The sequence below is a fragment of the Vombatus ursinus genome, unplaced genomic scaffold (assembly GCF_900497805.2).
Source record: "Vombatus ursinus unplaced genomic scaffold, bare-nosed wombat genome assembly UNPS02009132.1, whole genome shotgun sequence".
Taxonomy (NCBI): Eukaryota; Metazoa; Chordata; class Mammalia; order Diprotodontia; family Vombatidae; genus Vombatus; species Vombatus ursinus.
The window spans coordinates 992005-1019054 of record NW_020948910.1 but is presented as its reverse complement, the minus strand read 5'-3'; the positions used below and the strand labels follow the sequence as shown (position 1 = coordinate 1019054).

The 27050-nt window shown below is 34.9% G+C and overlaps 1 protein-coding gene across 1 annotated transcript in view; it reads left to right on the top strand.

Annotated features, from left to right (window-relative positions):
- Nucleotides 1–27050, top strand: part of ADGB (androglobin) — a 219694-nt gene that overhangs the window by 30809 nt on the left and 161835 nt on the right. Inside the window, exons 2-8 of the mRNA XM_027850678.1 lie at nucleotides 5661–5823; nucleotides 7875–7967; nucleotides 10603–10674; nucleotides 12208–12402; nucleotides 19227–19366; nucleotides 20775–20861; nucleotides 26814–26983. Coding sequence (XP_027706479.1) covers nucleotides 5661–5823; nucleotides 7875–7967; nucleotides 10603–10674; nucleotides 12208–12402; nucleotides 19227–19366; nucleotides 20775–20861; nucleotides 26814–26983 — 920 coding nt within the window. The remainder of the gene's footprint in view (nucleotides 1–5660; nucleotides 5824–7874; nucleotides 7968–10602; nucleotides 10675–12207; nucleotides 12403–19226; nucleotides 19367–20774; nucleotides 20862–26813; nucleotides 26984–27050) is intronic.

Below are 27050 nucleotides of genomic sequence, written 5' to 3'. Positions count from 1 at the left end.
GGCTGATTAGATATGTGCCAGAGTCTCTCCCTTAGTGGGGGGACCCGAGGCAATGTGGGGAAATCCCAATTCTTATACCAGTGGCTATGCAGTGAACTGTAGCCCTGACAATGAGAAGTAACAGCAACAATGAGACAGGTTTGATTCATAGAAGGACTTCATGACCAGAACTTGAATACAGCAGGTGCTTGTCCAAGCTCGGAGAACATCTGGTGCTGGTTAAAGCAATACAATAATTACATAAAAAAATTCTGGGATTTTTCTGTGGCTGAGATCATCCAGAAGATGAGTGAAAAGGATTGTTGTTATGCCAAGCTCAGGGTGTCTCCTAATATCTTGACAAGTCAAATTAAGTTTTTTGACTTCCATGTTGTTGACTCATAATGTTCTTGGAGTCCATTTCCCTTTTTCCCTAGCTCTTTTTCAGACACACTGCTGTCTAGCCATGCCTTGCTTATCCTATCCTGGATATATGAAGTTATTTTCTTCTTTCTGTCCAGGTAGCCTGTAGTATATGCCAAATGACAGTATTCGTTATGTTTCTACTTCTGTTGATCTTCACTCAAGTTCTCTTCACCATTTTTTTTTTTTTTGGTTTTGTTTTGGCTAGGCAATGGGGTTAAGTGACTTGCCCAGGATCACACAGTTAGTAAGTGTTATGTGTCTGAGGCCGAATTTGAACTCAGGTCCTCCTGAATTCAGGGCCATTGCTCTATCCACTGCGTCACCTAGCTGCCCCAACCATGCTTCTCCCTTTAGTTTCTTATATTTCCTTACATGAACATAATTTCTTCATATATGATGCTGCCCAATCCTTTCCTCCCATCTTTTTACTTAGCTTTCCTTTTGAAATATTTTTCTTTTGTTTTAATCAACCAAGATACACTTTCTCTCCTCCCCCCCCCCCCCCAATTGAGAACACAAGAAGAACAAAACCTATTAAAACATGTCTAGTTAAAGCAAATTTTCATGTTGGCCACATACAAAAAAAATTTCTCATTTTGCATTCTGAATCCTTCACCTATTAGAAGGTAGATAGCATATTTCCTCATTAACACTCTAGAATCCCAGTTGGTTGTTGTGCTGATAAGAGTTGAGCATGTCACATTGATATTCCATAACTTGTTCATCCATCTCCCAATTTATGGGAATTCCTTCAGAGTCTCATTGTTTTCCATCTCAAAAAGTGCTATAAATATTTTTGTATATACTTAGAGTTTGTTTTGCTTAGGATGAATCTCTCCCTTATTCTACCTTCCTTCTAATTTCTCCATCCCCTTTCTTTCCTTTCTGTCCTATTTCTCTGTTGAATGAAATGTTTCCTGTACCCAGCTCCATTTGTGTCTGTATTCTTCTTTCTTTTGACCAGTTCAGATGAGAGTGAACATCAAATCGGTCAGCTGCTCCCCTCCATATCTTCCTACTTGTACACTCTGATTATACGATAATTTTCCCTAATCTTCCTTTGTCCCCTCCCCCAGTGTATTTCTCTTCCTTTCTCTGCTCATTCTTTTCTTAAGTTCATAACAGAACCATTTCTAGGCCTTGTCTATTTGGATTCTTCTGTGGACCCCCATGATGGTAGAATTCAAAGGAGGCATGTGTGTCATCTCCCTGTATTTGTATGGACATATTTGAATGAGCATATTTGAATGAATAAGCAGTTTCTATTTATTTAGTCTTTAATCATTGTTCATTCATTTTTACCTTTGTATTGTGCTCTTCGCTCCTGTATTTGAGTTTCAAAGTTTCTCTATAGCTCTGGTGTTTTCATCAGCAATGCTTGGAAGACCTTTATTCCATGAAAGATCTGTTTTTTCCTCTGCAGCATCTTACTCAGTTTTGCTGGTTAAGTTATTATTGACTATAAGCCCACGTTATTTTTCTCCTGAATATCATATTCCAAGTTCTCTGTTCCTATACTGTGGCAGCTGATAAATTGTGGGTGATCCTGACTATTGGCCTGTGGTATTTGACATTTCTTTCTGGCTGCTTGCAGGATTTTTTCTTTTACATGGAAGTTCTGGATTTTGTCTGTTATTCCTTGGAATTTTTGAGACTTCTTTCATGAGGTGACAGGTGGATTCTTTTTATTTTCACTTTGCCCTCTTGTTTTGAAAGATCTGAGCAGTTTTAAGATTTCTTGAATTAGGATGTCTAGGGCAGCCAGATTGGCCCTGGAGTCAGGAGGACCTGAGTTCAAATCTGGTCTCAGATACTTGCTAGCTGTGTGACCCTGGGCAAGTCACTTAACCCTGATTGCCTCTCAAAAAAAAAAAAAAAGAAATAGGATGTTTAGGCTCTTGTTATGGTCGTGATATCTGTCAAATGTTTTATCCTCGATATGTTTTCCAGGTCAGGGTTTTTTTTTTTTATGAGACACATTATTTTTTTTTCTTTTTTTCCTGACCTTTGAATTTGTTTTGAATATTTCATGTTACCTCATTGTTTTCATTTTGCTCTATTCTAATTTTCAGGGAGTTTGCTGTTTGAGCAAGGTTTTGTACCTCTTGTGCTAAGCTGTTGGTTTCCTTTCTAGTTCTTTCTTCTGTAGCTTTCATTTCTTGTCCATTTCCTTCCTTCAAGCACTCTCATTCCACTTATATAAATATTTTTAACTCTTTTTAAAAAATCTTGCTCTTCTCTTCTAGGAATTCTAGTTGAGTTTAGACCCAAGCTGTGTTTTTCTCTGAGGCATTTCTTGTAGATGTTTTGGAGTCATTCTCTTCTGTGTTTGTTTCTTGACCATCATTGACACAATAAGTAGTTCATTATGGTGTTTTTTTGTTTTTTTGTTTGTTTCTTGTTTTTTGTTTACCCATTCTTCCAAACTATTCTCTGACTTCAGACTTAATGTTAGGCTGCATTCTGCAGCACTTTTGGAGGGAAAGTCTCAGCTGGTTCTGTTGCTTCTTTCTTGGGGTGTTGTGTTGCATTATTCCAGGATCTTAAGGCCAGTCTGAGGAATTGCAAGCTCTCAGTACTCTTGTCTGATCCAAGGTGAAGTCTGATTTTTGCCCCCTGGTCTAGGCTCTGCAAGTTCATGACCTGCATTTTGGTCTGAGCGAGAGTAGACTTGCTACTGGACTCTGTCCCTGTCAGTCAGCTAGACATCTCTGTTGGTTTCCAGTGGCAGAATTTTAGGTTTCCATTTTTTCCGGGATTCTTGCCTTGGTTATTCTTCTGCAGGTTGGGATTAATGCCTTAAGCAAGACCCTTCTCTTTGCCTGAGATGTGAGCCATAGCACTGTTGCTGCTGGCTTTATTTATTTATTTATTTATTCATTCATTTGTTTACTTATTTTTACAAACTCAACTGTTTTATTTTGGGGAGGGGTCTGTATAATGGGACCTATCTGAAGACAGCTCAGGGATTGAGGCCACCACTCCTTTCCCCAAACCAAAATGTAATAACATGAATGAGAATTTATATTTGAATGTGAGAATATGATTTTGTAGGAGGAATCTATTTGGGGATAGGCTGAGGAGAAATGGAACTAGAGTGATATGAATCTTTGGCCTTAGGTGTACCAGGAACTGGAGGGGGCAGATATCCTCAGTGTCCTATTTTGCTGCAGAAAGGGGACCACCCTCAAGAGCAGAAGGGGAGGAAGGTGATGGGGGAGGTGCTGGAGAAGGGTCAGCCCTTTCTTTCCTTCCCCACGTGGTGGAAGAGATACAGCAGTGTATTTCTAGACACTAGGAGGAGCTGCTATTGTAGTGGAGACTAACTGACAATATTAGGCTGGACACTGGGGACTGTGGTAGTGACAGAAGAGGTAATAGTAGAGCCAGAGCCAGGGCTTCAGTGCTAAGAGACAGGACCAACTGTGAAGATGAGGACGACGGGGTTCAGGGTGGGAAGACTGGAGGTGAGCGGGGGCAACACAACCCTTGTGAACACCAGTGTCTGAACAAGTAATGCAATTTTGAGGATCAAATGAGATAATATTTGTAAAAATATAATGTAAAACATTATGTTTTATTTTTAGGAAATGTAAAACATTTGCTATGTAAACTTATTCCCCTTCTCATCCCCTTCCTCCTTCTTTCACACAATATTCTGGAAGTAGAATGCCCGAGAATACTTTCTAATAACAATTTTTGGTAGTCATCAAAATTACTTTCTGTAGTGCCATCTTTTAAAATGGACAACTATTTATAGAGACCAAAGGATCAACAGGGCCACATCATGACTTAAAAATATTACATTATAGATGGGCTTACTCTTTACTGGATATTGAAGGGTTTTCATTACTCCTAACATCCAAATTAATTTTAAGCACCCCCTCGAAAATAAAAAAAAAATTTAGCTAGGAATTTGAGGTACCAGTGGAAAAAAGAAAGATTGCCTTTGGTTAATTAGAATAGATTTTTTATTCCTTTTAAAATGTAGGAGTTCCTTCAGTAGTATATGTACCTAAAAAGAGAAAAAAAAAAAAACTTTTAAATGATTGCCATTCAGATCACAAAATTTTTTATCCAGATTTACCCTTCTTTCCATTATACTATACTACCAACAGGATAGGATGATGGTGTCACATACAGGAACAGAGGAGATAAAATGGGAATATGCTTTTTTATTTTTTATGAGGGGTCTGTGGAAAGTAGATATAGTTTGGTTTCAGATATATTGTTTGATGTTCTGTTTACTGGACTTGAAGTTAGAGTTTATATTTTGGCACTGTCACTAGTTGGCTGATTTTGAGCAAGGTGTTTAACCACCGTCATTTCTCCATGTGTAAAATGAGGAGGTTGTGCAATTTATTCCTGTGTTCTCCTCCAGCTGTAATGTTTCATTTTCATCTATCAATCAATCAGTATTTATTAAGCACCCACAGTGTGCCAAGAGCACTGTGTTAAACAGTGGGGATACAAAACGAAGCAAAAGACAGTCCTTGCCCTCAAGGAGTTTACAATCTAATGTGGAGACAGTATGCAAATCCCCTTGAATTAAGATCAAGAGATCTTTGGTTTAGAGCTGAAAAAGAACTTAGAGGTCATCTAGTCCAATACCATTTTTTCATAAATGAGGAAACTGAAGCCCAGGGATGTTGAGTGACCTACTCAAAGTCCTGTTGGTAGTAAGTAATCTTCTGACTCCCAAGTCTAGCCCTTTCCTCCGCTATGCTACACTGACTTCTAATAATCTATGATTCTGTAAGACAATGAAGTTAACATTTAGGTAACGATATTTGGCAGCCAGATGGAAATACTGGAAATATGGGAGTTCTGGGGAGGTGTTTTCAGTGACCCAGTAGACTTGGGAATCATCTTCATAGAGAGAAGTTATGAGAGTGATAAAATTATCAAGAGAAAGAGAGAGGCAGTCAAGGTCAGAACCTTTTCAAATCCCCTATGTTTTATTAAAAGTCTTGGAAGTTTATAATAACATTGTATGATTTGGATCAGTATAATTTTGAATTAGTAAATAGGTAGTTACAGTGAATTAATAAATATGTAGCTACATCTGTGCATCTCCAGTGACTTCTTTGTTGTTTTCCTAGGGATTTTCTTAAGTCTCTGGATCTCTAAGACTTATCTGAGCCATAGTTATTCTTCTGAAGTATGTATTTAAGCATAGGACTTTCAAGTAATATAGTCCCTTTATTTTCTGTGAGTTTCAAATGTTTTTAATTAACTTACCTTTCTTTTTCTAGTCAGTCATCTTTTGGGAGTAGCACACAGTCTGGTTTGACTGAAGTAAAAAGAGGAAGATTCTCAATTTGGCCAGAATGGAGTGAAGCAGATATAAATGCAGAAAAGTGGGATGGAGGAAAAGGAGCAAAGGAAAAAGATAAATCTGGAAAAAGTCCTATTTTGGTAAGTGGAATATAAGCTTTCTGGATTTTCATTTTCAAGTTCATTTAAAAATTTTTGTTTATTGTATGCTTATATACCTAGTGATATATGGTAGTTAGGAACAACCCATCACCAGGTTGCCTTCAGAGTGATTAATTTTTTGAATTCAGCTGCTCTTGAAGATTATCTAATAAGTTTCATTTAGTCTACAGAGATAAGAGGAAGGCCCTTTGAAATATTCCCATAGAATCATTTCAAAATTATCCAAATTTTGAAGCAGTTTTTGTTTGCTTTGGTACTCACACTGTATTTTTGCTTGCCTTGGTATCTTCAGTGCTTAGTACAGTGCCAAGCATATAGTAAGTGCCTAATAAATGTTTGTTGAATGACTGATCCCCACTAATAAAATTATAGTTCCTTTAAATATTTTCTTGCTTTCAAAAACATCTGTGACCTTATTGTTCAGGCTGCCAGGTTGAGCTCAGCATTCAAAAATGTATTTAAGCTGCAACTTACTTAACATTAGCTCTTCTGTAGGAATAGTTCTTAATCTTTTTTGTGTCATGGACCCCTTTGGCTATCTGATAAAGCCTGTGGACCCCTTCTCATAAGATTTGAAATGCATAAAATTACAAACATAAGATAACAAAGGAATTAAGATACAATTATCAAAGTATTTTTTTTTTTTAAATAAGGTCACAGAATCCCTTCAGGTTGAGAAATTCTGTCCTAGAACCTCAGAAAAAATTTTAACATCCTAGGCTAATAAACAGATTTTCAGTCATAAGTACTGAGGAGCTAGGTGACATAGTGGGTAGAGCACTAGGCCTGGAGTCAGAAAGACCTGAGTTCAAATCTGGCCTCTGGCTCCTACTAACTGTGTGACCCTGGGGAAGTTACTTAACCTCTCTTTTTCTCAGTTTCCTCATATGTAAAGTGGGGATAAAGTAACATCTATCTCCTAGGGTTTTTGTGAGGATCAAATAAAATAATTTTTAAGGGCTTAGCACAGTGTATAGCACATAGTAAGCACTATATTGCTATTATTATTTTAATATGGTATTCTAAAATTATAGGCAATAACAATGTTCTGTTCATTGAATGCTATAAATCCAAGGATGAATTGCGTAGAATACTGTGTATTCAACAGGTGCTTAATAGTTCCCAACTGTTAGTTATGTCATAGTTTTGATAAAATCCTAAATATTGACATGTGAGAGAATATTCTGGAGACATTCTAGTTAATATGTACATCTACACCTAGCAGAATTTTTTCTGATGATCATGAATCTATATGAAAAGTCTTGCCATGTGAATCACATTTAGTTATAAATTTAATGAATGATAGAATTATCAGGTCAAATTTAGAGCTGAGAAATACTTTACAGACCGTTTATTCTGACCACTTCCTTAATTTACAGATAGGGAAACCAAGGCCCAGAGAGGTTAAATGATTTGCCCAAGGTTAATAAGTGGTAGCAGGCATCTAGGTGGCTCAGTGATTAGAGTGCTGGACCTGGAGTCAGGAGCACTCATCTTCCTGAGTTCATATCTAGCCTCTGACACTAACTGTGTGATCCTGGGCAAGTCATGTAACTCTGCCTCAGTTTTCTTATCTGTAAACTGAGCTGGAGAAGAAAATGATAAACCGCTTCAGTATCTTTGCCAAGAAAACTCCAAATGGGGATGTGAAGGGTTTGGACTTGACTAAACAACAAGTACAAGTAGTAAGTGACTAGGAGGTTGTGAACCTAAGTCCTTTGACTTCTCTTTATTGAAAAGAATAGAGCATGACTGGAAATAGAAAATTTATCAAGATCAGTAATTTAAATATTTGTCCTTTAATTTTTGTTATTCATACACTGTTGATAATAAATGGTGGGTTATTATATGCACACTCAGTTAAAGAACTCAATTTACTTACTGATTTGTTAATTTTTGATTTTTGAAACATCTCTTGGCAAGTCTCTGGATAATTTATTTTGCCTCTCAAAAGAAAGTTTCCTTTTTCAGTGGTTGTTAATGACTTTTTCATTCCCTAATGTGTACTTTTCTCTTTTTACCTGTAATAGCATTTGTTTGATGACCCTGAAGGGAAGATCGAAATGCCACCATCACTAAAAATTTTTTCATGGAAACGTCCACAGGAAGTTTTGATCAACAAGGTACAAAGCATTGTTTTCATAACCAATAATGTGTATTGATCAACAACTTGGATATAGTATTAGAAATATAAATATAACAACAATAATAATAATAATAGCTACCATATATATGTATACATATTTATATACATAGCTCTTTAAAGTTTGCAACGTGCATTACAAATATTGGCTCATTTGATCTTCAAAATAACCATGGGAAGTAGATACTATTATTATCCTCATTTTATATATATGAAAACTGAGGCAGAAAGTGCTTAATTGACTGGCTGAGGGTCACACAGCTAGTAAGTGTCTGAGGTCAGATTTGATCTTAAGTCTTCCTAACTCCAGACCCAGTGCTCTCTCCACTATGGTACCTAGTTTCCTCTAAATACACAAACTCTTGGTTTCTAGTGATAAGAAAATACATATTTTCCTCCAGTAGTCAGGAAGAATAAATAATCCACATATTTATTATTCCTTGATGTTTGAAAATTTAAAAGTATAAGGTGATGTATAGCCTATTTTGCTTTATTTTATTTATTTTGCTTTATTGCTCTTATATCTTTCCTTTGCCTCAACTGCCAAGAGGCAGTTTCGATTTTATTTATATTCTTAAGAGAGTTTTTGTGTCAATATGGTAGACTGAGCTGCTATTTGAGGAGACGCCAGAGTGTTTGATTGACAGCATTTTTCATTGTCACTTCTCAGGAGGACTTTCATTGTACCTATAAGGTCACTTTAAGTCTTGCTTGTTTTATTATTTTTTTCAGTGCTTATTAGACTTAACTCTTCTGTGTGTTCCAGTTCTGTAAGTCTCAGTTTGAATGCATCAATTTCCCTATGCATACTAATCAAATACTAGTTCATTAGGTTGTAGCAGGATTGCATGTTTTCCCCCAGTTAATAATTTCATATTATTGTCCACATTATATACTTAGAAAATCAGAAACCTAAGAAGTTTTGAGGGGCAGCTAGATGATGCAGTGGTTAGTGCTGGACCTGCAGTCAGAAAGATTCAATTTCATGAGTTCAAATCTGGCCTCCTACACGTACTAGCTGTGTGACCTTGGGCAAGTCACATAACCCTGTTTGCCTCAGTTTCCTCATTTGTAAAATGAGTTGGAGAAGGGAATGGCAAACCACTTCAATATCTTTGCCAGGAAAACCCCAAATGAGGTCGTGGAGAGTTGGACAGGGTTTAAAAATGACTTAAGAACAACCATAACAAAGAAGTTATGTGACTAATCAAGGTGAAATGATAGTATTGGAGCTTTCCTCTGATGTGTAGTCCTTTTTAGCATCTATAAAATAACATTTCTGATATAACAAAAAATTTGAACAGGGTGAAGTTGCAGTTTATTTCTTATGTGGCCAATGTATCAACTGGGCTTTAGTTCCCCAAGATAATATAAAATCTCAGGTGGTTACTCATAAATTCTCTTTAGCTCATGCCCTCTTTCAAGGTTTTTCTTGGGAATATCATAATATGTCTTATATCTTTTCTTAAAAGAACTCTCAGATTCACATTAAGCATTCAGACTAATAATATAAACATATAAGCTTTAGATCAGAGTTTCTTTATCCTGTCAAAAATATAAAAATAGAGCCTCTTGACAGGAAAATTCTTCTTTCCTTAATCAACCAATCAACAAATATTTGTGATGTGTCTTATAATGTACCGTTGACCACCATCTCTTCCTGAACACTCTTTTCTCTCTGATTTTGCATGACACTGCTCTCTGGTACATGCCACACTTGTCTGGTAACTTCTTCTGTATTCTTAATGATGGGTTTGCTCCAAAGCTCTGTCCAGGGCTGCTTTCCTGTCTTTCTGTATACTTGCTTTCTTGGTGACTTCATTAGCTCCCAAGAATTCAGTTATCATTTCTATGCAAGTGACTTACAGATCTATATAACCAGTTCTAGTCTTTCTCCTGAACTCCAGTACTGTTCCATGAACTGACTTTTAAATTGCCTGACATATATGAATCTTAAACTCAACATATCCAAAACAAACCTCATTATCTTTCCCTAAAACTCACCATGCTTTCTAGTTATTCAGTTGTTATCAAGGACATTGACATCCTTCTAGCCCATTACCCAGATGTGAATCTGTTGATTGACTGTTTAAAAGTAAGTGGAATTTAGTTTGTGTTAGTAATCTGTCATAATTAATATTATCAACTTCTTTTGGGAGCTCTGGGTGGGTCTAGATCTGTGTGTTCATTGTTATAGACCACTGCTACTGGTTTAGATGGGAGATTTCTGTTTTATTGGGCACTTAAGAGGTTATGCAAAATGTCCAAGGTCACATAGTTAGTATATCAGAGGTAGCATGTGAACACAGTTCTTCCTGACTTAAATGTTAGTCCTCTGTCCACTATTGTAATTTGCTTCTCTTTTCATTATAGATGAAAAAAAAAAGGAATTTCCTACATATCAGATGTTTGTTGAACTACAGATCCAATTCAGGAGACATATTAAATAGGTTTTTGTATTTTGCATTTTTGTCTTTATGTAAACAACTGATTAAATTTCATGTTGACAAGGTGATCATTAACCATTATAATTTTTATAACATTCTGATAAATATTAACTGTAACTTTTGTTGATTTTGGATTGTTAAATAATCTCATTATTTTTTATCTTTCAGACTCCTGTGGTAGTGAAAGATGAAATCTCATTTGACTTATTTACAGCAAATGGACATATAATCTGCAGTGAGGTATGTGTAGAGGGGAAGTCATCCATATTTTTAAGTGACCTGGACCAGTTTTGTAACTGAGTGATGAGCTAGATTACAGAGAACTAAAAAATAAGTGAGAAGAGAGGAAGCAGAGACAATAGATATAGATAACATTTTCTAGAAATTTGACTGAAAAATGGAGAAGAGACAGGACAATAGCTTCAGAGAATTGTATGGTTAAGTGAAGATTTTTTTTTTAAGGATGAGGAAGAGTTGGATATAAGGCTAAAAATTCAAGTTCATGTGTTTGTTCCAGTAGTAAGCTTTATGGAATCACCAGCTACATCTTAAAGTCATCTTATTCATATAGGTTCTTACCAACAAAGAGAATTCAGTAAGAAAGTGTAAGTAGATGATTTATCACCACCCAGCATCAACAATGAAAAAACATACACAGCTCTTGTCCTATTGATGGTGTACAGCAGCATCATTTTTATATCTGAAACACAACATATACAATTTATATTAAACATCCCTGTGGTCTTATATTCTGTCATACTCTTTAGTCTAGGACCCTTTTCAAACTGACTACAATAGAACAATAAATCTGATCTCCAAAATTTAACTTGCTTAAGAAAATAATTATGGCTTTAGATTTGTTTACTCATGTTTGTCTTCCAAAATAAAATAGTAAGAGATCTTAATGTGCCTTTAAGCTAATTAATAATTATTAGTGCCTGTAAAAATATATGTATATTTGCAAAAGTAAGAAAACCAAGCCTAGTATTTAAATTTAAGTTACTAGATTTCTTTATGAAAATTATTTCATAATTCAATATGTTGCACAGAAATTAAATATTACTATTTCATTGGTCATTCAATGTTATTTTTTCTAAGTTTTAATTTTCTAAAATTATTATAGCTTCAGATTTGTCTATACATATCTGTCTCCCAAAATAAAATGCTATTTTTCTAAATTGTAACTGTCTAAATGCATTTGAAATATATTTAGACAGTTACAATTTAGAAAAATAACATAGTATTATTATTATATATTATACATAACAGTACATATTGCATATGTACTCTGAGTTTTCATGATGCCTTTGTGTTTGTCTTTCATTTTCTTCTAATTTTTAATTGTACTTTATTATACACCAGTATTGCCCTCCTTATTTTTTTAACTTTTCAGTTGCATGATATGTTTTAGAACAACATGCTACTCTTAATTGTAATGCACATGTACTCATAATATATAAATATAATAATATATTATCATTATGTTATTTTTTATAAATTATAATTTTCTAAATACATTTAAAATGTATTTAGAAAATTATAATTAAAAAAATAGCATTTTATTTTGGGAGACAGATATGTATAGACAAATCAGAAGCCATAAAATTTTTTCTTAATTACAATTTAGAAAAATAACATATCATATCATAATAATATATTAATAATAATCTATTTTAAAAATTCATTTTAGATGTATTTAGAAAAATATCATTTTAAATTTAGTAGCATTTTAATTAAAAAACTATTTAATATTAATTTTTTTTTTGTCTTTAGCTGATGAGATGGATTATCAGTGAGATACATTCAGTATGGAAGATATATAATGGAAATATTTTAAGCCAGCCCACAGATCCTCCTGTTCTAAATTGGAAACCCTGGGAACATATATATTCTCTATGCAAGGCAGTGAAAGGGCATATGCCTCTATATAATAGCTATGGAAAATATGTTGTTAAACTTTATTGGATGGTAAGTTGACATGCACCAAAATACATTTAAAAAATATTGCCAGCATGACCATTGGTGTAACTGGTGTCATGTCATAGAGTAGCAGTTGTGTGGCCATTGGCAAAGGCAGATTCTGGAAATGAATCACTGACTTGATACTTATTTCTCAGCCTCTGTCCCTGTCCCTGCTACGCATTCCTGCTTCCAGGTGAAAGGTTGCCATTCAATTTAACTCAACAAACTTTAGTTGTTTTTTGTTTTTTTTTTTTTAAATTAAGTGTGGGTATAATACCAAGTACTAACAATGAAGCAGTCCCTACCTTCAAAGAATTTACATTTTATTGGGGAAAAATAGAAAGTTGTTTGAGAAAAGAGTAAACATTAACAACTAGGGTGATCAATGAAATCTTCATGGAGCAGGTGACATTTGAGCTGAGCCTTGAAGGCACTTCTCAATTTCTTCTTTGCTGTATATCTCTGTCTTACTCCCCCCCTCCCCCCGGCCATGACCTAGCTCTTAGAACCAATTCTTATCCTAAAGTTATGGATCTAATTTCCAGACTCCTCATATCTCCATTGTTCCTTCATGCCAGAAACTGTTCATCCCTGAGACCTACTGGGAGAATAGGATAATTTTGATTATAAAGAATTTTTGCCTTTTGCACTGATTTTAGAAAGTGAAAAATGTAATTCCACCATCTTTAGGCATTATTTGTTCATGAAAAGTTTGAAAGAATTCTACTTTGAGTACATCTGAGCCAGGTTTTGTTTTGTTTTGTTTCCTTTAAAATCAGGCCAATCCTTTTTTTCTTCTTGAAAGAGCATTTCTTTTTCACCCCCCTACTAATTATGTGCCTCCTTGTTGCTTACAGTGAAGTAATATTCTGTTGCATTCATATACCACAATTTGTTTAGCCATTTCCTTCTTGGTGGAATCTACTTTGCTGTCCATTTATTTGCTACCATAAGAAAGTGCTACTATTAATATTTCTAGAATGATTAGACCAATTAATGGTCCCAACAGTAATGGATAGTTTTCCTATCTTTCCATAGCCTGCCCAGTATTAACGATTTCCATCTTTTGTCATCATTGCCAATTTTTACTGGGTGTGAGTTGAAATCTCAGAGTTCTTTTGATTTGCATTTCTCTTATTTTTAGTGATTTGGAGCAATGTTTCCTATGATTGTTAATAGTTTGTAATTCTTTTGACAACTGTATGTTAATTTCCTTTGATCATTTAGCTGAGAATGACTCTTAGTCAAAGCCAATCTGTTTAGCAGTGATATGACAGAAGAATCATAAATGACACAAAGCATAGTGGAAAGACCATGAAATATTTTACAGTCTGTGAGTAAACTCCAGCAGGAAGTGGTATAAGGATGTGTAGTCAAGGATATGTATGACCAGAAAAGGAGGCGGATCAGGAGTCAGTGAGTGATAACAAATGGATAGCCTGAGTATTGTACTGGTCTCTATCAAATATTTAAAAAGCCAGAGGAAGGTTTCCAACTCCAACTAAGGAATATTTATGGGAGAGAATATGTAAGAATCGTAAAAGTGAGAAGTGAGTGTCTTATAGTCTGTCCTGGTTAAAGGAGTATTCACACACTAATAAGATTATGAATCCACTTAGTATATTTTAAATGAAGGATACCCTGTGTTACCATTCTATTACGTGTCAATGATGTCAATGAGATTAATATTTAATAATAGTGATAAATGCATAAAAATAAATGTTTTAATGGCTGTAATTATGCCAAATATATTTATAATCTGTAAACTACATGGAATTAAAAGCTTTAAAAATATAAAGACCTATTAGAGGAAAACAAAATAATATGAGAGTAGCATGTTGTACATATTTCTATTGTTCTAACTATGCTGGAGTTATACTGAGGATGCCTGAAGTGAACCTATAAAGGATGTTTATATCCTAATATTTATCTATAAAATGTTTTTTATGTACCTGTGTAATAGAACATTAAAAAAGAATGTTTCAAAAGAACATAAAACATGAAAGAATAATAGCAGGATAGTGACTTGTCCCAGGACAGTTTCTATCTGAACACCATAAAAAGATGAGACTAATGAGATGAAATAACAATAAGAAATTTTAAAATAGGTAGCAGAGATGACAACACTGATTAAAATAATTTGATTCAGAAGTTAAACCAAAATCAGTTGTGGCAAATTAATGGAGAGAACAAAAGCTCACAAGTAGCTTTCACCAGAAAGCATTTTAGCAAACACTTCACGTATTTGCTGAATGGAGAGAGATGACTGCCAAAGGCAATGGAAAGTAAGAATATAAACTATATTACAAAGAAGGATAATGGACTTTTATGAGCAAGAACATTTCATAAAAAATAGAAGAGTGGATGGTAAAACCAGTTTAAAGAAATCTTGATAACATATCCAACCCAATTAAGCAAATCATTCCAACGGCATTCAAGGATTAAAATGGAAAGAGGATTATAAGTAATTAAAATTGAAAAAAAATTGAAACATTTTAATTAACTTTTCTTTATTAAGGGCAATGGAAACACCATACTTGGACCTTACCATCAAAATCCTAGATGTTCTTATAGAGGAGTTAAAAATAGCACTAAAGAAACCAGAGATGGGAAAAATAGAGAAGACCAAGTCTATATAAAGGAGATCTGTACTGAAAGGAATACTATTATGAGGGTATTGAGGGTCTCACATACAAGGGATCTGAAGGAAGGGAAGATGCCAAAGGTGTGGAAACAAGTTATTATTAATACCTTATTAATACTGAAAGGTGACTGACAGAGCATCAATAATTATCTGTCTATATGCCTAGTCTTCCATTGTGAAAAAAAGAATTGTGATGGTCACCTACACACAAATTAAGGGCATTTTCAGTAAGTATATTTTTTGACAACAAGTAGATTTTGTGTTTATTGTTTCTAACTAAGAAAAGCACTTGACTTCATAGTACAAAACAAAACAGCACCTTAAAAATCTTGGTTGTTGGTTTTTTTTTGATAAGGCGGCAATGGTCATCTCCATGTATTTCCATATATGTATCTATGTATCTATGTATCTATCTATCTATCTGTCTATCTGTCTATCTGTCTGTCTATCTATATATATATATATATATGTACACACACACACAGAAACACACACACACATGCATGGTGGGTGGGAACATGTTGCAAAATATAAACCAATGAGAAACACAGCAGAAAAACCAGAGTAAAAGAGGTTATTAAGGAATTATGTGATAGAAAGAGAAGCTGGAATGGTTATATGGCAAGAATGAGAGGTGACAGGTGAAGTTACCTCTACTAGTCCCTTCACAATGTTGGGAGAAAGTGAGGAAGGCCTCTCTCTAGCATATCAGCTGGACCTTGTGTGGTGAACTTTTTGGAGGACATGTACGTACAAGACACGTGTAAGACTCACAGAAGATGAACAGGCATAGATGGATTGTAACTGCATTGTTAGAAGGAAGTTCTCACTAGTGAAGATCAGATGTTCACTTGACTATTAATTAAAATAGATGACACTTTTCAAATGCCTTTTGATTTTCATAGCATTTTATCTCCATTATATCATTTGAACCTTACAACAAACCTTGTGAAGTATGTCCTCCAGGTATTATTATCCTGATTTTGTAAAGGAAGAAACTGATGGGGCTGAAGTGATTTGCCCAGATTTGAACCAAGGCAGCATGATACCATGGATAGTGGGTTGGATATGGAGTCAGGAATACTGAATTCAAATCAGTCCTCTGACATTTATTAGCTTTGTGCCCGTGGGTAAGTCACAACCTCTATAGGCCTTAGTTTCTTCCTTTATAAATTAAAGGGATTGGACTAGATGAGCTATAAAATTCCTTCCAGTTCTAAATTTGTTATCCTATGATCCTATGAATTCTTCTGCCCAAAGTCCAGGATTGTTACCACTGTGTTACTTTTAGTACCTTGTGTTTAGTTCATACTTGTTCATTTCTATGGTGTCTGGGTTAGTGGTTGAATGGGAAAGTTCTTTTTCCCCTCCCCCCACTTTCTTTATGCATCTGTGGCAAAACTAGATCTATTTGAAGTCTAGGCTGGCAAACACCTTATGATTTTCCCTGGATGAGTCTTTGTATAGAGATTCAGTGGAAGCCATGCTTGGTCAGTGTCTCCTAAAGTTATCTTAATGCTCTAAAGGTTACTAAAAGGAGATAGTGTAGTGAAAGCTGTTCATTCTGTGGCTATAGAGGACCAGATTCAAGGCTGGGCATATAGCCTTTTTGATTGGCATATTGGGAGGGATTATCCTTTGTTACTGGAGGAAGGGACCCCTCGTTAGGGAACTCTCAGCTGTTTAGAGTTTTTGGAGCCTATTAATATTAGATAGGTCTATTAGTATATATATCAAGGATAAACACCACAGATAGGCAGTGAGCTGGGCCCAGAATTATAGAATGAAGAGGGTAAGCAAGATTGCGTTTAGAAAATTATGCAAGGCTTTTAATAACTCCAAGCTTTTCCCTGAAGCTAAAATCCATCTTTTTAACATTAGTATTCTTACCATACTCTTTAGCAACAAGTCATAGAGTACTATAATCTCCGAGGAATTAAAATTAAGTCACCCAAAAAGCAATGAAGTAGTCTGTGGGTGGTATAAGTGGACTATAGGATTTGCCATCAGTGGTAATTTATATAAAGAATTAGCATAGTATTTTCCAAGATACAAATGGCTTAAAAGGAGGCCGGCTGGCTATCTAGAAAGAGTAAGGAGTAGCAGTTGGATAGCCCAAATTCTCATGTATAATAAAGTCCTAAAGGAAAGCATGTTGAGTAAATTCCCTTGTGAAGGGTTTATGGCAAGATATGAGTAAGAGTTGAATAGAACAAGAAAGCATGAATTAATTGTGATTTTTGCCATATAGAGATTACCCATATTGATGAAATCATAGAGTCCGCAAATTCCCAAGTGGTCAATGGATAGATTTCAGGGGTTCCATGAGTTTGGATGGAAAAAAATTAAATAAATTCACTAACTACCAACTGCAAGATACTATTTTCCTCAAATATACATTTAAAATTATTATGAGAGTAGTCCACAAAACAAACAAAAAAAGTTAAGAATTCTAAAATTCAAGTATTGAAATATTGAGTCTCTTCACCTGTAGCAGGTCTTATTCCTTTTGTTCGGGTCCCTGTGGTAATCTAGTTTCCAGGGACATTTTCATCGTGTGTGTTCTGTTGGAATTCCTCCAATATGGGAAGGGAAGCCAGCTGGACATGTCCCCTCTGTATCCCTATAGGTGTATCGTGTGATTGCAGCTGCTTTCTTTGACCATTTTGGTCTGGACATAGCTAGTACCCTAAGGAATGGCCTAAGATGAGTCTGTTCTGGCTCACATCCATTCATGAAAGGTTGCTGGTCAGTTATAGTATATCATAGCACTTCTTATGTGCTTTTCATGCACTATTTTGTCTTTATGTGCATGTTTTCTCTCTCCCCTATATTATAAACTTTTTGAGGGCTGCAGATATCTTTTTATTCTATGTATCCCCCACAGCATTTAGTTCAGTTCTTTTTAATTGTAGGCATACAGTAAATGAACAGCTGTAATATGAGCAGCATGAGTCACTGCAGAGTAGTGCAGAGAACATGGTATCTAGTGATTAAAATATTTTAGCTCAACTTCTGACCTTGACACTGACTGGTGCTGGTATATTTGTCATTTAATTTCTCAAGTTAAAACATAATTTCAACACTTGCTACTCTTATGTACGAAAATTAATGTTGTCATAGAAATACTTATTTCATACCCTGAATCTTGTTATATAGGTGTAGATAAAAATTTAAGAATATTAATAAGATCACAGGTTTAGAGCTTTAGAGCTGGAAAGGACCTAAGAGGTCATCATGTCCAACCCCCTCATTTTATGGATGAGGTAACTGAGGCATAAAGAGGTTGTAATTTGTCCATTTTGAGGTGAGATTTGAATCCCAATATTTCTGGCTTTACTCCAGTGTCCTGTCTGCTCTGCTGTGCTGCCTCAAACAAATTATTTATGAATTTAGGAAACAGAAACATTACTTACAGAAATAATTTACTTTAGGGTAGGAGTGGCATACTTGAATCTAACAGAGTGAGAAATAAGAAGTACTTGCTCAAGTTTGAATTTTAAAATGAGCAAAAATAACTATTAGGCTCTTTAGGTAATACCTATACTTATCATTTAGTAGTACAATGTTTTAGTTCTCTTTGAAACCATTTTAATTCCTATTTTTTTAAAGTTAATGAATATAGTTGGTCCTTTAAGCAAAAGCTCTATTTTGTCATAACATTTTCAAACTTAATACAAAAGATTTGATCATTGTAGAATGGGATAAAACTGCAAACTAATATTTTTTGTAATTGACAAAATTATTAATGGCATTATTTAAAATTCAACTGTACATCTCTTTGGCTTTTTATTTTGCAATGTGATTACACTGATGTTTGTTCTCCCAGCACTCACATCCGCCCCTAACCCAACCTACATTTTGAATATACATTAAGCAAAATTTCAATTTCTGAGCAATTTGAAATTCTCAACAGAAGTGGTGCTAGATATTTTCAGATACAGGTGCCTATAATAGCCATGATATTAATAGTAGTCATAATTGGCCATTGCATTTTAATTAGTGATACTAATTATTTGTAGCAAGAATATAAAATATCTGTTAAAAATCTAAGTCTAGTAATTAATTTTTTCTGTAGTGTTATAAAATCTGGTTAAAATAATTAAAAATTCTTGGGAGTATGTTTATCATGGATGCTGACTTTTAAAATTTTCACCACATGTTTAAAATTTCTTCTTACTTTTAGGGTTGTTGGAGAAAGATAACTGTTGATGACATTCTACCATTTGATGAAGAGAATAGATTATTACTTCCAGCCACAACTTGTGACGTTGAACTTTGGCCAATGATTTTAGCTAAAGCCATCATTAAGCTCACAAATGTTGAGTATGTTGAAGGGATAAGCTATCAATATTTCTATAAAAACAAACCAAAAATCCAGTTTTAATGGCATACAAAGACTCTTAATTATTTCTAAAGTGACTGCAAATGATATACAGTAGCTTTAGAGACCTACTGTGAATGTGAACACCGTAAGACCAATAATTAAAACAAATCTTCAAAGCCCAGCTTGAATCCTTATAAGTAGTTTGTTTTTCTTTGAGAAGCACATTGGGAGAATTTGATTTCAAGTGGCTGCCGAACAGTAGCATAGTAGAACATTCTGGTATTTGATTGTCCTAGGGGAATGATCGTGAATTTTCCAAATTCCTTACTCTGTCAGTAGCTTCTACAGATAATTCAGACACTGGCTTAATTCATCATCAAATAAATAACTTGTAAAATTATAGTGACACTTTTCTTCCTTACCTCTGTATGTCAAAATAAAATATAGGTAACTTCTGAGCATAAAGAATAGGATTACTTTTATTTCACTTAGGAAGTGAAGACTCAGGGGATGTGAGACAAGTTTTACAAAAATTATGACAGTAGCCTGTTAATGTTACCAATGATTTGTAATGCCTTGAGATTGCATAAATTTTTTGGGGGAGGAAATATGTTCTGTTCCTTAGGGACAGGGAATGGACTTGTGATTTCATTATGATAGGGAACTCCTGGGTGAAGAAATTCCCTCTACTAATACAGGTTGGCATTTCTGTAAGTTAAACATTTAGAGCATTGCTTAAAGCATTGAGAGGTTAAGTGACTTACCCAAAGGTCACAAAACTAGTATGAGTCAGGAATAGTACTTGAGCCCATATCTTCTTGACTTCGTGGCTCCTCCGTGGTATCTCTTCTTATTTATATGACTTCGTTTTTCTTCATTTATAGTTTCAGTTAATATTCCAATTTCCCTGAAACTGAAATTTAGCTAGAAAATTTCTTTGTTTCTTAATGTAAAATAGTGAAATTTAAATGTCATTGTCATGTATGTAAGGGTTTGATTATTATGAGCATTTCCAAGTCATCTCAACAATATATCTATTTAAGATATTATTAAAAATTAAATTTGAAATCATGCCAAAAGAAATTTTAGCACCACTGATACTTTTTTGCTGAAGAAAAGTGAAGGAGCTGGCTTCTTTCTGAAGTTCCATGAGTTTCTCCCTCTCTTTTTGTGGGCCTTATATAATATTTGGATATTTTCATAGGACTATATCAATTGACAAAATTTCATTTTATTTAGTCTCAATGTCTGATGCTTATAAACTATGATTGGCAATTAATATGGGCATTATAAAGTTTCCTCATTATGTTTAGGAAAGGGTTATTTAATAATGACTTCTTGTTCCTTAAATATTTGTCCAAATTTTGATATTTTGATAACGTGACAAAACTTGTCTTTTTTTCCTAGCATCCACATGGCTGACCAAAGAGAGTTAGGGGAATTCACAGTTCTTCATGCACTTACAGGATGGTTACCAGAAGTCATTCCTCTCCGGTAAATTTGTTTATTAAGTTAGTAATTTATCTTTTCTTGAAAGATTTTTTTTTTAAGTAAAAAAGGCTTTAAGAATAAAATTCAAAAAAGGTTGTATTTTGAATAGTGTTGGTGGGCCAATTAGTCAACAAGCATTTATTAAGCATTTACTATATACCAGCCAAGAGCTGGATAACATTTTAAGAACTTCTAAAAATTCCTTGAGAAATTTAATATAAAGGCATCTGATTTCATATACTGTGATATAATTACCGAAATATTTGATTTATGAATGATAAAACAATAGTGATTATTCAACAAAAGGAACTCTTCCCTGTTTTATTTCACTATATTTAATATATAATTTATATATTTATATTTTATTGTATTAACTATGTTTAATATTTAATTCCCTATGTTTAATAAACTTAATTTGCTTCAACACAGAGACCAAAAAAAACCCCAACTCAATCTCAGTTGATTATTAAGTAGTCAGGCTGTATAGATACAGAAATGCTTTTACTATGAGAAAAAAAGAATTCTCAGATGTTCTAAGGAATAAAGTAAAGTGCTCACTTAGAGAGCAGCCCTGCCGGCTACCATTAGCAACTTTTAGGGGAAGCTATGTCAGTGCTTTAAAGAGATACTGTCTTGACTGACATAATGTGAGATAGAATAAAAAAAAACTTCCAACTAGGAAAAGACAACACTTGACTGTATGTACAAATAGAGTGAATAAAGCAGGAATACTCTTAAAAAGTAAAAATGTACAGATTATTGAGGTTTAATGTTTTCCGGTATCTTCTTCCTCCATATTTGTTAGAAACGCTAACGGTATTGGTGGTAGTATGGTGATCAGTAATCATGAGATGAGAGCCCTAGATTTGTCTTTCCTACTAATTTGCTGTGTGATTCTGAATAAGTCATCCTTCCTTGTTGAGCCTCATTGTTTCCGTGTGTAAAATGATGAAGGGAAATGGAGAGATGTGCATCTTCCTTGAGGTTTCTCCTCCTGGTATGCCTTTGGTTTTGTTTTGTTTTTTTTTGTTTGTTTGTTTGGTTTTTTTTGCCTCTTGTTGATTTTAATTGTATTGCTGAACTCATTGTGTATGTTGTTCTTTTGTCTTGGCTTCCTGCTTTCTGCATCATTCAATAAAGTCTTTCCTTTATTTCCTTGAATTCTTCATATTTGTCATTCCTTATGGTTAAGTAATATTCATTGATCTTCCTATAGTTTGTTTAGCAATTCTCCTATTATTGAGCCAATGTTTTGATGTTTTCTTTTATTTTCTAACGTTTGTCATCTCAAATAATGCAGCTGTGAACATTTTTAGGCATATTTTTTCCAAGTAGCGGGATCTCTAAATCAAAGAGAATAAACAATTTAGTTACTTTTGTTGAATAATAATTCACACTGTTTTTTGGAACATTTGAACCAATTAATAGCTCTATGAGAAGTGAATTGGCATGATTTTTTCCTCCAAAGTCCCTATAATTATCCTGTGTTTTGTCATTTTTCTTAATTCAGTGGCTGTTAATTCTGAGGTTAAAATGGTGGGTTGGACTGAATTGTGAAGGACTTAGAATGACAGGCTGAGAAGCTTATTTGGTATATAGTGGGGGATTCTAAAGGTTTATTGAGTAAAATTGTAAAAGGCAGCAATAGATAGTGGCCTGTAGACTGATTTGATATCACTCAAGTCCTGTACCAGTACAGTAGGTATATAAAACTCATCCTGGACTTTTGCTTCCTCCCCACATCCCCCCCCCGAAATAAGATAGGTATGTATCTCTCCTCCTAAGAAGTTTGTTTTATTTTGGAGGTAAGAAGGCATCTAAAGGAAATAACATGGTCAGATGTGTGCATTAAGATTATTTTGGCATCTAGCTGATGCAGTGGATAGAGCATTGGGCCTGGAGTTAGTAAAACCTGAATTCAACTCTGGCCTCAGACACTTACTAGCAGTGTGATCATGGGCAAGTCACTTAATCCTATTTGCTTCAGTTTCTTCATCTCTAAAATGTACTGGAGAAGAGAATGGCAAACCACTCCAATATCTTTACCAAGGAAACCCCAAATGGGGTCATGAATAGTCAGACATACCTGAAACAACTGATTAGCAGTTAGAGGATGGAAGCAGAGACATGATAGGCAACTTTTTTCATGTGTGATGGCAGATGCAAAGGTCTGGTCGAACTGTCTTCATGTGAATTGGAGGGATGTGAGAGATGTCATATAATTTGAATGGATCAGATTTGGTTATTGATTGGCTTTGGGGAGATGAGGGAGAATGAAAAAAATGAAGATGAATTTGTGGCTTGAGACCTGTTATGTAAATGACCTTGCCATCACCCAGTCATTGCCAATCACTGGTGGAAATACTTGCCATACCTGGTAGAGATAATGTATATAATAGGACATGGGAAACAAATAATAAAAGAGTAATAAGAAGGAAAGCACTTGGAGAATCAGGAGGAGTAGGAAGATAAAGGAAGCAGTAAACTAGCCTGGAGAAGACAAGAATCAGAAAGAAAAGGCAGAGTCTAATGGTATACTGTTATCTTGTCTATGCATAGTATTGCAAAAGGGTTCCTGGTTTGTTATAGACAAACCAAAAATAATTAGAGAAATTATTACAAGGCTGAAGAGGAGGGTTAGTATCTAAATAAATTATTTAGTCGGTAACCATAAGGCATCATGAGGTGGTGGATGAAGAATTGGCCTTGGAACTTGGAAGACCTAGGTTCAAGTCTGGATGACATGCTAATTGTTTGACCTTGTGCAAATCACTTACCCTCTTTGTGTTCTAGGAAACTCTCTGAAGCTTTAAGTTGCAAAGAAGGTGCTGACCTGCATTGGTTGAGGAAACTGCCTTGTCTGGGAGTTCTCTCCATTAATGAAATCATAGGTCTAGTCACTACCCCTGTAAGAAGGAAGGAAGTTTCTCTGAACAGGATGATTGGTAAAAATCTCAGGGGGTTAGTTAGCTGAACAAATACATCAGTTCCCTTGAGGGAATTCTTCAAAGCACCAAAAAATGTAAGATAACCTGAGCTCAAGAATAGTAACATGGGATATTGAACCTAATTAGGGGAAGTGGGAGAAAGGGTACGTGTGTGTATGTATGAGAGAGACAGATGAACAAAGATGGGCAGAGAGACAGACTGGGAATGCACTCCCCTGCTCAAAAATCTTCAGTAATTCTTTGTTTTCTAAAGCACAGAGTATAAATTCCTTAGCCTGGCATCTAAGTCCACTGCTTAGTCTGGTTCCTACCTACTTTTCTAACCTTATTTCATACTATTCATCTTCATGAATTCTACATTATAGCAAAGCTAGACTACTAGCCATTACCTAAACTCTGTGTACTTTCTCTTTGTCCTGTTCTGGGAATGAACTCTTTTCTAGTCTCCATCTCTCAGAATCTTTGTCTTACTTAAACAATCAGTTCAGATGCCATTTCCTCTATGAATAATTCCAAATTATTAGTGCTCAATCCCTCTTCAATTTTCCTTATATTCCCTTTATTTCTATTCATGGTGTAGGCCATAGATGCTTATTTTTCTTTGAACCTCCAGTACCTGGAACAATACTTTGCACAGAAGTACTTAATAAGTGAACTTGGGTGACTAGAAGAATGGTAATATTTCCAATGAAAACAAAAAGTTTGGAGAAAGGATTAGTTAGGTTCAAAGGAACTGAATTCTTTTTTGGACATCCTGAATTAATGAACATCTACAACAGACCTGCACTGTCATTGAGGATCTTGTATCATTAAAATCCATATTACACAGTCAATATAAAACATGAGCTCAGAGAAGCTTTATTGAGCAAATAAAATTTGAGGAAGGCCTTAAAGAATTAGTAGGATTTGACTAAGCAAAGAGGGGGAAGAAAACTACAGAAAAGTGGTCTATGCATAGGCTGGGAGTGGGAATATACATGGTACAAATAGGATCACAAAATTCTAGACTTAGAGATATAAGAGACCATTTAATTCAATTCCCTCATTTTACAGATGTGGCAACTGAAGCACAAGAGTTTAGATGACTTTCCTAAGTCATACAGGCAGTAAATTATCAGAGGCAATCTTTGAACCCAGGTCTTCTGACTTCAGAGCCAGTGAGAGGAGAGTTGTTAGTCTTTATAATGTTGTTTTAACCATACTTTCCACTTATAAATCACAATATATAACCACATAAGGGCAAGGGTTAAAAAGAAAAAAAAAGCACTCCTAAATCTAATTATTCTGTTAGTACCTTCATTCATTTAGTCGTTCAGTCTTGTCCAACTCTTCATGACCCTGTGGACCATAATATGCCATTATTGTCCATAGGGTTTTCTTGGCGAAGACACTGGAATGGTTTTCCATAATTTTCTCCAGTGGATTTTAATAAGTAGTTCTAAATACTTCCTTATGTGTCTGTGTCCTGTCTTTGGACCACCCCAGGACATTTCAATGATTTCTGACCTTCTTGGTCAGAAACTTGTAGCTTTTTGCAGTATTCTTGGCCCTTTCAGAAAAAGGTGTATACACACACACACACACACACACACACACACACTTGTTTTAAATAAATTACATCTAGGTGTGAAATACTTTCCTTTTTTTTTTTTTTTTAATTTTTAGGCAATTTGGGGCTAAGTGACTTGCCCAGGGTCACACAGCTAGTAAGTGTCAAGTGTTTGGTCTGAGGGCGGATTTGAACTCAAGTCCTCCTGACTTCAGAGTCAGTGCTCTATCCACTGCGCCACCTAGCTGACCCATGGAATACTTTCTTAATCACTCCTAGATACTCACTCTGAGCACTAATTGTCTTCAAGTGGCTCTTAATTTCTCCTGTTTTCAGTTTCCTATCCCGCCACCTACGGCTCCAAGCCTCCGATTTCTTTTTTTTTTCTCCTCTGAACTGCTCATTAAAGGAAATCTATTACCTTACTATATTTGCCCCTAGTTGTTTCTAATTTATTCACTCAGTACTGATATAGATGGATTATCCAACTTTTTTTTTTTTAAAGAAGTCACACTCTTTTTCAACATTTTGAAGTCATACGATAACGAACAAAATATGGTGTAGATTTCTTTACAGAGCAATAGACTAGATTGCTTGGAGTGAAGGGAGAAGTTTGGGTAGATAGAATGGAATTAGAACTGAGAAAGCTTTGAATGCCAACCAGGTAGAAAGTCTGGGCTTTGTACTGTGTTGATTTAAGATCTGAAATAGAGAAGTCTGAGGCCTAAAGCGTCCGAGTATAATGATGTATTTGCAAGACTAGCAGTTGCCAACAAATCAAATTATCTGACTTCTTAGTAGTCAGATACAAAGGAGTGGATTATAGAACTTATTTTTATAACAGAAAAAGAGGAGTTACAAATTATAGCAAACTTAGGAAACTTGTTTTGTACATAATTCAGTTGGGCAAGGCAGATCATCTAACTAGTTTACTTTGCTGGGACTTTCCTAACATAGCTTGCTGCTATTGCCAACATTTGGAGTGTGGTCATGTTGGGGGCATAATGGGGAGTTTCTAGGGTAGGACAACCATTAAATCTGATGTTCTGTTGGATTATGGCCTGTGTCTGACAACCTATCAAAGTGATATTGCCTTAGAAATCTTGCCCCAACATGTTAGCCAATCTAATTATTGGCTAACATGTTGGGGCAAGATTTTTAAGGCAATCTAATTATCTCAATGATACATAAGAATTAGTATAGTGAGAATTATTATGAAATTAATAACTGTTAAAATTGCTCTTCTGGGATGAGCATACTATATAAAAACTTAAAATACTTTCTTTTCCATTCTGAATGTTAATATAAAAATAAGAGTTCAATAAATATTAAACAGCTGCAATGATACTTGAAACAGAATAGCATTTGTAAGACCTACTTGCTAGCAAGTGCACCTTAGATAAAGAGAAAAAAGTTTCGTTTGGAAAAAAACTAAATGTTGACATATCTATTTTTAAGCCAAGGATATTTGGACAAAATTTGGAAGTTCTTGAAAGAAATATTGCCAGAGTTTAAACTGACCGAGAACAACAGTTCTGAAAAACTGTCAGATTTGAAATCAAAAGATGGAAAAGATTCTAAGGATGGAAAAGATGAAAGAGGTGGAAAAAACGGGAAAGATGAAAGAAGTGGAAAAAATGGAAGAGAGGAAAGAGGTGGAAAAAATGGAAGAGAGGAAAGAGGTGGAAAAAATGG